General features: G+C 56.7%; 1 protein-coding gene across 1 annotated transcript in view; it reads left to right on the forward strand.

Annotated features, from left to right (window-relative positions):
• The first annotated feature begins 12861 nt into the window (after positions 1–12861).
• The window catches only part of LOC114064539, a 25380-nt gene continuing 24327 nt past the window's right edge, over positions 12862–13914 (forward strand). Inside the window, exon 1 of the mRNA XM_027897706.1 lies at positions 12862–13908. Coding sequence (XP_027753507.1) covers positions 13364–13908 — 545 coding nt within the window. The 5' untranslated portion in view covers positions 12862–13363. The remainder of the gene's footprint in view (positions 13909–13914) is intronic.

Consider the following 13914-nt stretch of genomic DNA (forward strand, 5'->3'; position numbering starts at 1 on the left):
GGGGGGAGCAGGGACAGCCCCCAGGGAATGGCTGGAGCTGTGTCAGGGCAGGCTCAGGGTGGATCTCAGGGAAAGGTTCTTCCCCCAGAGGGTGGTTGGCACTGAACAGGCTCCCCAGGGCAGTGGGCACAGCCCCAAGGCTGCCAGAGCTGCAGGAGGGTTTGGATGATCCTCTGGGGCACAGGGGGTGACTGCTGGGGATGGGCCTGTGCAGGGTGGGGGGTTGGACTCAGTGATCCTTGTGGGCCCCTTCACATTCTATGATTCTGTGGTTGTGTGAATTGCTCACCTTGCAGCAGCAGCACCTCTGGGTGGTTGTGAGCAACAGGAGGTTTTCAAGCCCTAGTCTCAGAGGGTTGGTGGGGGAGAGGAAGCTCAGAGGGAATGCAGGAGAGCACATGGTTGGGACCCTCCCATTGCACCAGGAGAGCAGTAGCGTGGGCTGTCACAGGTCCTGGGTCAGCTGAGGTGTCTCTGTCCTAGCCAGCAATGATCAGAAATTGCAGGCAGAGAGAGGCAGGTGATCTGCCCTTGTGATACCCTTCCACCTCCAGCAATCGATGCCTTAGCGACTTCCTGAGCCAGGAGTGGTATTCGTGCCACTCTGTGTAACAGCCACCACTGAGCCTGCCCTCGGTGAATTTGTCTAATCTCATTTCAAAGCCCTGTGTATTTCTGGCCTGTGTGGCATCCTGTGGCCATGAGCTCCACAATTTAATTACACGTCGTGTAGGACGGTAATGCCTTTGGTCTGCGTGGAACCCAGGGCCGGCTCATTTCATTCATAACTTCTCCCTGTAACCCCAGCTTCCTGATTCCACTGGAAATTAGTCAGCAAAATGCTGGGAACTCTGGTGGCTGGTGTCCTTTTAGCTGGAGGAGCCTTTGGAGGCAGGCAGCCAGGGCTGGCTTCGGTGGAACGCAGCGGGAGTTACAAAATTGTGGAATCTCCTGCATCTGAAGGGACCCACAAGGATCATCCAACCCAACTCCTGGCCCTGCACAGACACCCCAATAATCCCACACTGTCCCTCAGAGCGTTGTCCAAACCCTCCTGGAGCTCTGGCAGCCTTGGGGCTGTGCCCACTGCCCTGGGGAGCCTGTTCAGTGCCAACCACCCTCTGGGGGAACAACCTTTCCCTGATATCCAGCCTAACCCTCTCCTGATACAGCTTCCCTCAAGTTAAAGGCAAGCAGGATGCCCATGTCCAGCAGGAATGGAGGGTCTTGGGTCTGGGCTGGGTGATGCTGCTTGCCAGCCTGCTGGGAGACCTGCATGGGGACTAGGAGTGTGAACTAAGGCAATTTGTGAGCACTAAGGTTCCTGGGGCAGTTTGTGTCACCAATTGGAGATGTGACACTTGTGGCAAGGAGTCAGTGGGTGGGTGACATCAGAATGAGGTCTTGAGGCAGAGCAGGGTCACAAGAAGAAGAGCAGAGGACTGGCTGTGGCAGTGCTGGAGTTGAGCAGAGCCCTAGAGAGGAAACGTGGAGCATCTGGTGCCACATTCCCTGCAGTGGGGCAGCAATGGGCACCCTCAGGGCTTGTTCTGCCATTGCTGCTTTAGGACCTCCAGTCAGTGCGTGCATTCACGTGGGACCTATTGTTGGTAGCTGAGAGACAGAGAAGCTGTGGGTGCCCCATCCCTGGAAGTGTTCAGGGCCACGTTGGATGAGACTTGGAGCAACCTGGGCTAGGGGAAGGTATCCCTGCCCGTGGCAGGGGGTGGGACAAGATCAACTTTAGGTCCCTTCCAACCCAAACCAGACTGCAATTCTGTGATTCACAGAGATGCAGACACTCCTCTTTAACATCACTCCTGGTATATCTGACTGTAATCTCTTGTGAGCCACGGGGACAAAAAGCGCTGCTCGAATAACCAGTGTCCAAATCTCCCCAGTTAAGCTGAAGAGTTACAAAACAAGACAGACAAGGTGATGAGCTACAGAACAAGATACTTAATTTTAGTAGATTATCCCATTCAGCACATCCACAAAGCCTGGCTCCAGCCAGGCTCCAGCAGGGCCGGTCTCCAGCCAGGTCCCAGTCAGTGCTCCTGGCACAGGGACAAGCATCAGGTTTATGTTGTCTCTTGCTCGCGCTGCTATTGCTTCTGGCTTTGTGCAGGAGTCAAGAGTGCAGGAACGCAGCAGGAGCCCCAGGGGTGACCAGGAGGGGATGGGACAAGGACTGTGCACATCTGAAGGAGCATGGCTGTAAGTTGACTTGGTTAATTCAAGTTGGCTTGAATAACAAGGAACGTCCCTTGGCACAGAACGTCAATAAATGACTCCTCACTGGACAAAAACTGCCAACCCCCTGCTGAGACCTGGAGCAGCTTCAGGGCTGGGCTGCACATCAGCGTGGAGGGAAGGGCAGGATGATCTCCTGCAGCAAGGGCTTCCCTCCTCACTCTTCTCTGGCAAGGAGCTCACAGTCTCTCTGCCTGCACCACCCTGCCTGCCAAGCCCCCCGACACCTTGTGCTGCAAAGGGTCACCTTTCGTAACCCTTCCTCACACCCACTCTCCAAATTGGATTCCCTGCAGGCAGGCAGGTGCTGGAACAGGAAAGTCTGGACAGTGCTTAATCAAATTTTTTAGATTAATGTTTTATTGCTTTTTTGTTAAATGCAGATTCAGGCAACCAAGACTTGTCCTGAATTTAGATCAAATTAAGGAAACAGTTTCCTCTGGAGACAAGGAAAAGCCTGGAAAAGTTCCATCATGAAAAGTAAATAATTCCTGTGGATGTTCCTGCCCAGTTGGTGAAGAGGAGCTGGCACTCCATGCAGGTGCTGAGGAAAAGCCCAGTTTTGAAGCTGCATGTGCAGTTGGCCCTCCCCAGTTCACTTTCAGCCTCTTGCAACGAGTGCTTGTGTCCCCTCTCCTGTGACACATGTCCTGGCCCCCATGGCATCCTGCAGTGACTGGTTCCACAGGCATAGGCTGCTCCAGAGTCACTTCCACTGCTTTCTGGAACACAGGGAGCAGAGGAAGCCCCACCTGCTAAGGAACCCTTCAGGAACTGGTCAAGTGCTGGGGCTCATCCCCTCCTCTGGCCACCCCACAGGCAGGTGCTGCCCTCTCTGCCTGCCACTGCCTGTCCCCAAATGAGAGCTCTATTTCAGAGAGCTCTGAGGGTGCTGATCCAAGGCTTTTGGGTTTTTCATCAGAGTTAGTCAGAGAGGTCACTGTTTCTCCTGGGAGACCCCATAGCCCATGTAGGGCCCAGGTGGGGTGGCACTGACAGAAGGGATTTCTCTCTCAGGTGGGAAGGCACTGCAGAGCCCATCCTCACACTGGGGCAGACATTTCACAGCTCTCCCCAGCTCAGTGTTATTCCCTCCCTCTGCTCCTTCTTTGCTGATGCCCCTGAAATGTCCATCAGGACAAAGGCCACGTCAAAGTGTCAGCTGCACCAAGAGCGTTTCTCTCACTCCCTTTGTGGTCCCTTCTGGGGCTGATAAAAGACCCACAAGCTTCTGGAAGCGAATCATCATCTTTTGCATGGGGTGAGGGGGAGTGAGGCGCCCCGGGGCAGAGCAGCAGCTCCGTGCACACACCGAGGGCTGGAGCCAGGCTCAGCTCCGCTGCTCCTGCATTTGAACTCCTTTGCCACTAACTTTCCGGCTGGAGGGAATGACTGACAGAGACTGATGGTGTCTCTGCCTGTGTGTAATCTTAGAGCCGCCTGGATTTGGGAAATCTCTTTCATTGCTTTAAAAAAATAAGCAAGTGACTAGACTGAAGGGTCCCGATTAACCGGGAAAATCTGGGCTAAACTGCAAACGCCTTCTCAGGTTCTGGCCTCTGCCAGCCGTGCCGTGTGTCCCGGGGGAGGGTGGCAAAGCCCAGCCCAGGCTGCAGCACGGGAGGCACAGCCTGACCACGCCGCTGCCATGTCAACAGGTCCCGAACGCGGAGCTGGAGCTCCGCTCCGAGCCGTCTGGGTCTAGAGAGTTCTTTGGATGAGGAGCACTCCGTAGGCACTGGGATGTGCTGCCGGTCCTGCCAGCCCTCCCCTGCCCGCCCCGGCCGCGCTCCGGGATGCTCGTTCCCTCCTCTCCGCAACAGCTGCTCCTCTCGCGGGCATCGCTCCTCGGGCTCTGAAGGGAGAGCTGCGACCGCTCAGAGATGACGTTATTACGATGAATTGTTATTCACAGACGGGCTCTTTCAAACAGGAATTTGGGGAGGATTTGGCACCCACCCCCTGTCTCTGCCAGCTCCCTTCCCGCCAGGTCCCTGAGTCACCCGCCTGTGTTTATCTCCCTACATCTCCACAGCATCTCAGGGACAAGTAGAGCTGGAACTGAATCAAGAGAAAACAAATAGACTGGCAGAACACAGCTGACAGGAGGCTGCATGGGCGCAATATAAACTCCCCCAGGGGTTTGACCAAAGCCTGTGGAAAGCTGGAAAGCTGGCGTTCCCATAGATTTTGAAGCAGGTAGCAGGGCTTCCGGCCCTCACACAGGAAAGCTGGGATGCTGCTCTGTGCCTTGTGTTAGAAAGGCTTCTGTCAAACATATAACCTTGTCTCCTGTGGCTGAAATCATCTGAATTTTCAGACTAGAGGAAGAAATGCCTGGCAGAACATCTGCAGCAGTAAGACTCCCGGTTGTCCAGTGACAAGGCTGTGGGAGAAAACAGGAGGCAGGAGGCAGTTAGATGCTGGTTGAGAAGCTGCTGTTGGATGCTGGTTGAGAGGTGCAACCTCCAGCACTGGGTTGCAGAGGATGCTCCAAGTTGGTACCAGGTTACCTCTTAGACTGTGTGCATGTGAGGTGTTCCAGGGTGGAGAGAAATCTCTTCCATGAGGAGAATCTCCTGAACACCATCAGCCCTGCTCTGCCCCTCCTGGCTTTGGGATGGGCTTTGTTGAGGCTCAGTGCTAATCACTCACAGGGGCATAGCCAACATCCCTGGGATTTAAACATAAAAGGAACTTTTCCCTCCTGCAGCCGGTGTGGAGCCGACTCTGCTGGGATCGTGGGGCAGGAGGAACGGACAAGGGAGAGATGGGGCTGGATCTCAGCAAAAGACTCTTCCCCCAGAGGGTGGTTGGCACTGAACAGGCTCCCCAGGGCAGTGGGCACAGCCCCAAGGCTGCCAGAGCTCCAGGAGGGTTTGGACAACATGCTGAGGGACAGGGTGGGGTTGTTGGTGTCTGTGCAGGGCCAGGAGTTGGATTGGGTGGTCCTTGTGTGTCTCTTCCAACTCAGGAGATTCTGTGATTCTATGAAAAGTGACCTCCTCAGGGACAGACGAGGCCTCTTGCTGACATAGGATCCCATTTTCCATCCTGTGTCAGCTCATGCCTCCTACTGTTTTCCATTAGCTTCTCCTGGGCACAGACCCATGTCACTGCAGTGAGAAATGTCCCTCCTGGAGCTACATGAAACAGCAGGAAGCAAACCCAGGGAACCCAGAGCTGACCCTTGCCCCTTGTCCGGGAGAAGCACCAGGCTCCTCCAAGACACTGAGGTTCCCTGACTCCTGGTTATTTAAGCTGTTGAACCCTCCTGGCCCTGCCCTCCTCTGGTGCTTTGGTGATGGGGGAAGCAGTGCTAGAAGGAGGACATGTCTCTTCCTGGGAGAATCTCTGGGATGTAGCTTGCAAAGCTAGTGAGCAGGTTGGAGTGGTTCTCAAAGAAGAGCCAGCATAGCCTGTGCTTGTGTGAACTTGGAGCAAGGTGCTCTGAGACCCCACAGTGTCCTTGAGTGAGGGGCAAGAGCCACCCGCTGTGCCAGCTGGCAAGGGAGTCCAGCACAGCTGTGGGAGCACATCTCTGCCTCCTGAGGCCACCCACTGGGACAACACTTGAAGAAGGAAAAATCGTAGATAAAAGGTTAAGAAACCTTGAAGATGAAAAAAAAGAAGATGGAAAAAATTCACCCATGAACCTTTGCCTTCAGTGCCACTCCCAAGACACAGCCCCTTTGCCAAGGGGATGGGGTGTGTTGGGGTGCCAGGCTGGGGAGCAGATGCAGATGCAGCTAGGGAGGTCACCCAGGTGCCTTGGAATGTCAGCACGGAGGTGTCCCAGGGTAGCAGTGCATGAGTTGGTGTAGGAGGAACAGAGGTGAGTGCAGGTGAACCTTTGGAGTACTCCCTGTGCACATTGGATGGGGTCATCATCCAGCACTGAGCCCTGTCCTGGCTGATCTGGGACTCCCTGAGGCCCCTCCAGCACACATCAGCTACAGCCATTCCCTCCAGCACACATCAGCTACAGCCATTCCCTCCAGCACACATCAGCTACAGCCACACCTTTGTGTCCCTGGCAGCACCCTCACTGTGGTGCTCCTTTGTCCTCGAGCCCACTGTGATGGACACAGGCTGAGAGCCTGGAGCACGTTGGTTTGGGGAAGGGACTCGAGAGCAGGCTGGGACCAACCTGCCAGGGCCCTGCAGGAAGGAGAGCTTCAGCCAGCACTCAGGCAAGCAGAAAGAGAGCGCTGTGTCTTTCAGCAGCGTTTGCTGGGGAATGGCTGTTTGGATGGGGAGTGGGTTGGGGGTGAGCTGTAACTGGATTTTTGGTCTGGTTGCAGTTGGAGGAGATTCCTCATAGCCATGGTGGATGTGTTGTGCAGGGCTGTGGCTTGTCAGCGGACCTAGCAGTGGTAGAACTAGATGATCTTAGAGGTCTTTTCCAACCTTAATGATTCTGTGATTCTGTGTCCTGTTCATCTGCATGGCAAGAGTTCCCATCACTGGCCACCATGTCTTCCTGTGTTCCAGGGTGGCACAGGGCTCGTCAGAGCAGAAAGGAAAGGGTGGAAAATTTTTCAAAGCCTGGTATCACCAGGTTAGCCTGGGACTGGTCATTTGGGTTTGGCTGACACACGTTCTCCCTGGAGAGTGTCTCAGGAGTACCTGAGCCAGAGCTGCTCCCTGGCATGACCACTCTTAATGGCAGGTCATGTCCCCAAAGCAGGCTCCAGCCCTTCTATTTGGGACATTTTCAAAAAATAGCTGCCCTGAGCAGTTCTCTCTGCCTTGGACTGGTGTTGACAGCAACTGCCACGTACAACATGACGAGGCAGCATTGCTCTGTGTCAACACATGTGGTGACAGATGTATGCCAAGCGGGCAGAAATCTCAGAGCTCCGTGTTGTTGTTTTTTCAATGTTGGCAGATGTCCAGGGATCCTTCCTGGTCTCTGCACTGAGCAGTGTTCCTCCAGGTCCCCTGGGAGAGGAGAGCTTGCCCTGGGGAGTTTTAATGGGCTTCATCCTGATATCCCAGCTTTTGCCAAGCCCCCCCGCTGTGCTGTGGATGCCTTGGGATGGAGGTGGGTCAGGAAGATCAAACTGTTCCACCAGGGACTTTCCTTCTTCTGGAGGGTGAGATCTCCTTCCCACGAGTGCTGGACCACAACCACCTGATGCATGTGAATGTTTACAGTGCCAGTGACAACCAAACTGCTGAAAGGCTACAGTGAAACAGCCCTCCTCCTTCCCTCCTGCAGTGCCACACAGAGGACACCAGCCTGGTGTCCATCAGGAGGCAAGTGTTGGAAACACCAGGAATGGGTTGAGACCAACCAAACCTTTAGCTCAGAGCAGCCTTCTCCACCACCTTGGGCATCACCTCTCATGGTTGTCCAGGCTACAGACCACGGTAAACTGGACGTAGTCAACTCCAGGCTGTGAAGGAGCAGGGAGGAAATCCCCACTCTGCCCTTCTTCCCATGTAATGGCAATAGGGTAGGTTTTTGGGAAGCACTGAGGACATCTGGCACTATTGGAAATGTGCCAGAAATTGGGCAGACTGTTAACTGTAACAGGTAGAGTAATTCTGGGGCTCTCAGGGACAATGAGGGGGGTTGCAGTGAGTGCCATAGCACCACCCAGGTGCTGCAGTGCACAGAGTGGGCATTCACTGTGCAAATGTCGAAGGACCAACTCAGGGCAGTTGAAGGGGAATGTAAGGTACAGCTGTACAGAAAACAGGTTGATACCAGGCTTGGTGTCTGGCAGGAAATAAGTTTGGACCGCCAATCACGGAATGATAGATTCCTTTAGGTTGGAACACCCCCCCCCTAAGATCACTGACCATTAACCCAGCACCGCCAAGGCCGCCACTAACCCATGTCCCCAAGTGCCACATCCACACGTTTTATGAACACTTCCAGGGATGGTGACTCTAGCACTGCCCTGGAGAGGGGTGAGGCAGCGAGGGATGGGGCACAACACCGCGCTGCCAAGAGGGAGAAAGTCACAAGGAGCTTGAAAAACAGAGAAATACGTCACGATGAAGACAAAAAAAGATGCCAGGAAGCTCAGAATAGCAAAACCACCCTACTTGATACAGAGAAAATGTATTTCTGAAGCACAAGTAATCCTTTCCTTGGAGTTTCGGGGTGGGAGTTTTTTTCCCATCAGCTCTTTTGAACATCTGAACTCAGTGCAGGGCAAGTGCTGGGGTGGTGCTGATCTCCCAGTGGGGTTCTACTGGGACACTCTTAGCTCAGTTTCTCAGAGAACACCTTTGCCAGATGCTCCTTCCTGGTCCCCCTGGGGAAGGGCAGCACTGGGTAGCTAAGGGGGGTTTGTTGGGGCTGGTGGCCCAAGGCTGTGGAGGAGGAAAAGGGGTTGAACAGGGCAGGTGCAAGACCTACATAGATTTTAACAGAAGGTGGTTGGGGCCCCCTTTCTTGCCATCCCGTGTCTCTTTCCATCCCAATCCTCATCCTATCCTGATGGGATGGGAAGAGAAACGTGTGGGTTGGTAACTTCATAAATACCGGGACTCTCGAACCACTCACAGAAATTGAGCCTCAGTAGCTCTGTGATGAAAAGGAGGAAGACTGTGTGTGTCTGTGCGTCCACGTTGAGTTCATTTGACCCTTATGGGGACATTTTTGCCCCAGGAGAATTTGGCCAGCTGAAGACACATTGCACAGAGGTGTGTGCTGAGTCACAGAATCATTTAGGTTGGAAAAAAACCCTAAGACCATGGAGTCCAACCATTAACCTAACAGTGCCAAGGCCCCCACTAAAACATGTCCCTGAGCACCACATCTACATGTCTTTTAAATACCTCCAGGGATGATGACTCAATCATTTCCCCAGGCAGTCTGTTCCAGTGCTTGAAAACCCTTTCAGTAAAGAATTTCTTCCTAATATCCAATCTAAACCTCCCCTGGTGCAACTTGAGGCCCTTTTTTCTCTCCCTATCACTTGTCACTCGGAAAAAGAGACTGACACCCACCTCACCACGACCTCCTTTCAGGCAGGTGTGGGGAACGATAAGGTCTCCTTTTCTCCAGGCTATAAAAGCCCAGCTCCCCCAGCCACTCCTCACGAGACTCCTGCTCTAGACCCTTCACCAGCTCCATTGCTCATCTTTGGAAACACTCCAGCACCTCCATGTCATCACTGCCAGCACTGGCAGCCCTGTGGCCTTTGCTGTCCCCTCACCTTCACCAGGATTTGGGGCCAGCCAGCTGCTCTCTCCCCTGCTCGCAGCAGATGGCAGGAGCTGGCCCGGGAGCTGCTGTGGGAGCTCTGCCAACCGCTTGCCATGGCATACTTTGGGAACCACTCCTCTGGACACACCGAGGAGAGCAGGGTAATGCATTTCTCCTGGAAAATAAACAGATCTCTAATGAAAACCTGGTGCACCATCGGGGTTTTTTTTGTTCTTTAAGTGAAAATTAGAGCTTTTGTCTTGTCAGACCCAAGCCTTTCCTCATATTTCCCATGCCAGCCCATCAGCATTATTCCTCAAGCATAGAGAGCCTGGAAAACTTAAACAAGCACACAGAAAGCAAGGGGGGAAAAAACTCCAAAGAGGCAAAGGACATTTGCCTGAGAGTTCTGTTCACAGAGCAGAACTGTCTGTGTTACAAAGTCATTTCTATTCCTCCAGCTATAGGCACAGAAGCTTCATATTCACACATTAAACCATGGAAAAGTCTCTTGCCCAATCCAGGAGCACAGGAAGGACACACTTGGGAACATGAAACAGGGAGGAGAGAATTGAAAAGAAATGAAGAGAAAGAGTTGAGAGGAGAAGAGAGGCAGGGAGGGGAATGTGAATTCCGGAATGGGAATTCCAGAATGGGAATGGGAATGGGAATGGGAATGGGAATGGGAATGGGAATGGGAATGGGAATGGGAGAGGAGGGGATGGGGATCTGGATTGGCATGGGGATTGGGATGGGGAAAGCCCCCTGCAGACCTTGGTGCCTTCCCCCTTGCCGCCCCTGGGATGTGCCAAGCACCATTTTCCAGGAATCTTGCCTCCAGAAGGGGAAATCTTCTCCAGCCCACCCTGGAGAGCCTCTCCTCCTCTCCTCTCCCACGGGGGACCTGTTGAAGCGAGGTGAGCATGCCCAGAGCAAAGGCATCTTCACCTGGCATGGGATGATTAAGAAGGGTGTTTATAAAGTCCAGGAGACAGCTGAAGGAGTTAAGTTACTGGAGTGCTTGGGATCCTTCAGGATGAAAAATGCTGTATACATGTCGGATTTTATTATTACAATTACAGTCAGATGTTAATCCCCTCACCGGGATTTACTCAGGCAGCAGTGCCAACAGCAGTACATCTCACTGAGTAATTGCCCCCTTCCTGACTGTTGGGTGTCTCTGCCCTGAGCTGCTTCTCGTTTCTGTGTTTGCTTTAATTCTGACGCTTCTGAGAGCGCTGCATTTTCCCACCCAGCAGCAAGCAAAGGCAGAGCACATCCTGCACATCCAGGCTGCCTTCATTCAAGGCATATGTCGGATGTGCACTGGGGTCAGAAAACGGATAATAAGAACTTCTTACTGGTAATATTCAGCCTCAGGGGGTAACAACACCCACCTCTCCTGCGAATTGCTGAGAGGTAATGCTGGAAGAGCTGGGAAATGGTACAGTTTCGTGGCTCTGATTGCAGAGTGTGTGTGAGCCAAATCAGTGAAGAAAAGCTCCAAGTTCAGCAAACCAAGCTGGGATCACAATAGCACAAATGCACAGAAAGGGAAGAAAGTTTAAACCCCAGCACAGTGTACATTACCTGGACACACTGGCATTGGCTCCCGAGCTGGCACACATAGTTTTGTCTACCCAGAGTCCAGAGGATGCTCTGACTCTATGCAGATTCAGGGTTGGAGGTCCAACCTCTCTAATTTGGAGAGTTTTGTTTTCTTTCCCTGTCTGAATGCAACATTTGGCATTTCTGGGATGGTGAAGGGACAGAAATCGGGGGAAGATGCTCTGTTCATTAGTCTGATGAGTGAAGCCAGCTCTGCACAACCCCAGCATGTGCCAGCAAGATACTCCGGGCTGGCCTGTCACTGCAGTCCCTCACTTTGCTTGCTGGGTCAGAAGCGCATCACAGTGAGAAACTGGCCCTGCAATCCACCTCAGTCCCTCTGCGCCTGCCTTGGCCCCAGTGGGTAACTGGTTATCTCATGGCTTTGGGAGGGAGTGACTGGCATGGGCAGGAATGTTCTTACACACTGTCAGTCTGGAGGAACCAGCTGTGTGTCCAATTTCTGGACATGGTTCAAGTGTGAGCTCAGTGCTGAGCAATGTGGAGGTAAAGGAGGTGAGGAGAGTTTGGGGTTTCACTGTGTTGACACACACCAGGCTGCCAGTCTCTGTGCCTCAAAGGTTGTGAGTCCAGCTCTCCTCCAAAAGATGCAGCCCCACATGGCTGGGAAAGAGGTGAAGGAAAAGCCACCGATGTAACGTGGGTGGTTTATCACACCCTGCACCAAGGGATGCAGGGACACTTCCTCTCTTGGGAGAGTGATGCTCCTGGAAGGCTGCAGATGCCCTTGCAGAGAGTGCCAAGATGTTGACGCTGGAGTGTCCCACTGGTGTACTGCCCCGGGGGTCCTGCCCCAGGGGCTCTAAAGACACTCTACTCAACTAAAGCTTTGCGTAAAGCTGGAAGGAGGTTTGACGGCGGGTGGGCTCCTGTGGAGGAGCAGACGTGGCGGGGCAGCAGAGCAGCTGCGGAAGGCAGAGGCAGAGGCAGAGAGAGGGGTTCGGCTACTCGGGAAGCCTGTGCGGTGCCCGGACTACGGGCTGGTGCAGGCGGGAGACGCCGAGGGCCGGCAGTGCCGCCTGCTCCGGGGCCGCTGCCCCGCACCCTGCCCGCTGCCGGGGTGACGGCTCCGGTGAGCCCGGGGCCGCAGGTGGGACGCCGCTCCGGGGATGGGGGTGGGCGGCTCTGGGGAGGTGGTGGCAGGACCCGGCTGTCACTCAGCGAGCGGCGAAAGTGACAGCGGGGGCGGGGCGGCCGTGCCGGGCGCGTATTTAACTTGGGCGGCAGCGGCGGCGCGGCAGAACGCGGCGGGCGGGCGGCGGCAGCAGGGGCAGCGCGACACCGCGACACCGCGACACCGCGACACCGCGACACCGCGACACCGGGACACCGGGACAGCGAGCCGACCGGCACCGAGCCGAACCCCGCCGGGCCGGCCTGCGCCGCGCCGAGCCGAGCCGAGCGGGCAGCGCAGGGCACGGAGCGGAGCCGCGGCTGGATGCGCTGAGCGCGGCGGGGACAGGCGGGCCCCCGGAGCACCGGCAGCAGCAGCGGCAGCAGCAGCGGCAGCAGCAGCGATGGGTCGCCGGGGCTGCTGAGCGGCGGCCGTGCCCGCCTCTGCCCGTCCCCGCCGAGGAGCCGCCAGGGAACCGTGCCGGGAGTCGGGACGCGCCGCCTCGCCGGTGCCGGGGACACCCTACGCCCCCCCAGCCCCGCCACGCCGAGGATGCCCCGGGGGCCCGCGGGCCGCCCCCGCCGCTCGCCATGAGGAGGAGCCCGGCCGGGCCGCGGGCGCTGCCGCCACCGGCCGCCGCCGCCTGAGCCCCGCGCCCCGGCCGTGCCCGCACAGGGGCCGCCCGAGCGCCCCGGCGCCGTGACCCTCCTCCCGCCCCCTCGCCCGGCGCGCCCGGCTATAAAGGAGGGTTTTATTCTCGGGCTCCGGTCTCACGCCAAACCCTGTCACACCGTCTAGACGAGCTGTCGTGGGGCTCGGCCCAGCTGTCACCATGGCGATGGAGACGAGTCCGCTGTGAATTTTGGGGGGGAGCGAGCGAGAGCGGCGGCGGCGGAGGAGGAGGAAGGCTCGGCCGCCGCCGTGCCCTGCCCTGCCCCGCGGGGGAGGCTCGGACCCCCCGGCGCTGCCGGCCGCGGCTGGAGCCGGCCCGGCGGGGAGCCCCGGGAGCCAGCGGCCGCGGGCGCGGGGCGAGCCTCAGATGCGGCTGTCACACAACCCCGGCCGGGCTATTTAAAGTAACGGGCCCCGCCGGACACTGGTGTCTCTGCCTATTTATGAGCCCCCGGGAGCCGGCGGGCGCCGCCGGGCAGCGCTAGGAGCCGAGCCCGCCGGGAGCAGCGCCGGGGCCCGCCCGGAGCATGACGGCGATCCGGGCGCTGCTGCTCTGCCTCTGCCTGGGGCTGCCGGCGGGCGGGCAGCCCTTCCTCCGCCTGCGACCCTCGCCCAGCGACAACCTGCCCGTCAAGGACATCGTGGAGCACCCGGATCCCGAGTACGACCCCAAGGAGCAGGACCTGGACGAGAGGACGCTGAGGAAGAAGCTGGGCAGCCATTTCGACCCAGGCTTCATGGCCGTGGCCGTGCCGGGGCCGGCCAACGCCTCGGGCGCCGCGGCGGCGGCGGGGCGGGGGCGGGCGGCGCTGCCGGCGGAGCTGCGGCGGCTGGAGCTGGGGCCGCCCCGGGGCCCCCGCCTGCGGCTGGGCAAGAAGGCGCGGCGGAAGGTGCTGCAGTGGCTGTGGGCGCACACCCACTGCCCCGTCCTCTACGCCTGGAAGGACCTGGGGGTGCGCTTCTGGCCGCGCTACATCAAGGAGGGCAACTGCCTGGCCGAGAAGTCCTGCTCGCTGCCCGAGGGCATGTTCTGCAAGCCCGTCAAGTCGGTCACCAAGACCTTCCTGCGCTGGCACTG

This window comes from Empidonax traillii, unplaced genomic scaffold (assembly GCF_003031625.1).
Source record: "Empidonax traillii isolate 1590-97213 ecotype Southwest subspecies unplaced genomic scaffold, ASM303162v1 scaffold555:size490716, whole genome shotgun sequence".
In the NCBI taxonomy this organism is placed as follows: domain Eukaryota; kingdom Metazoa; phylum Chordata; class Aves; order Passeriformes; family Tyrannidae; genus Empidonax; species Empidonax traillii.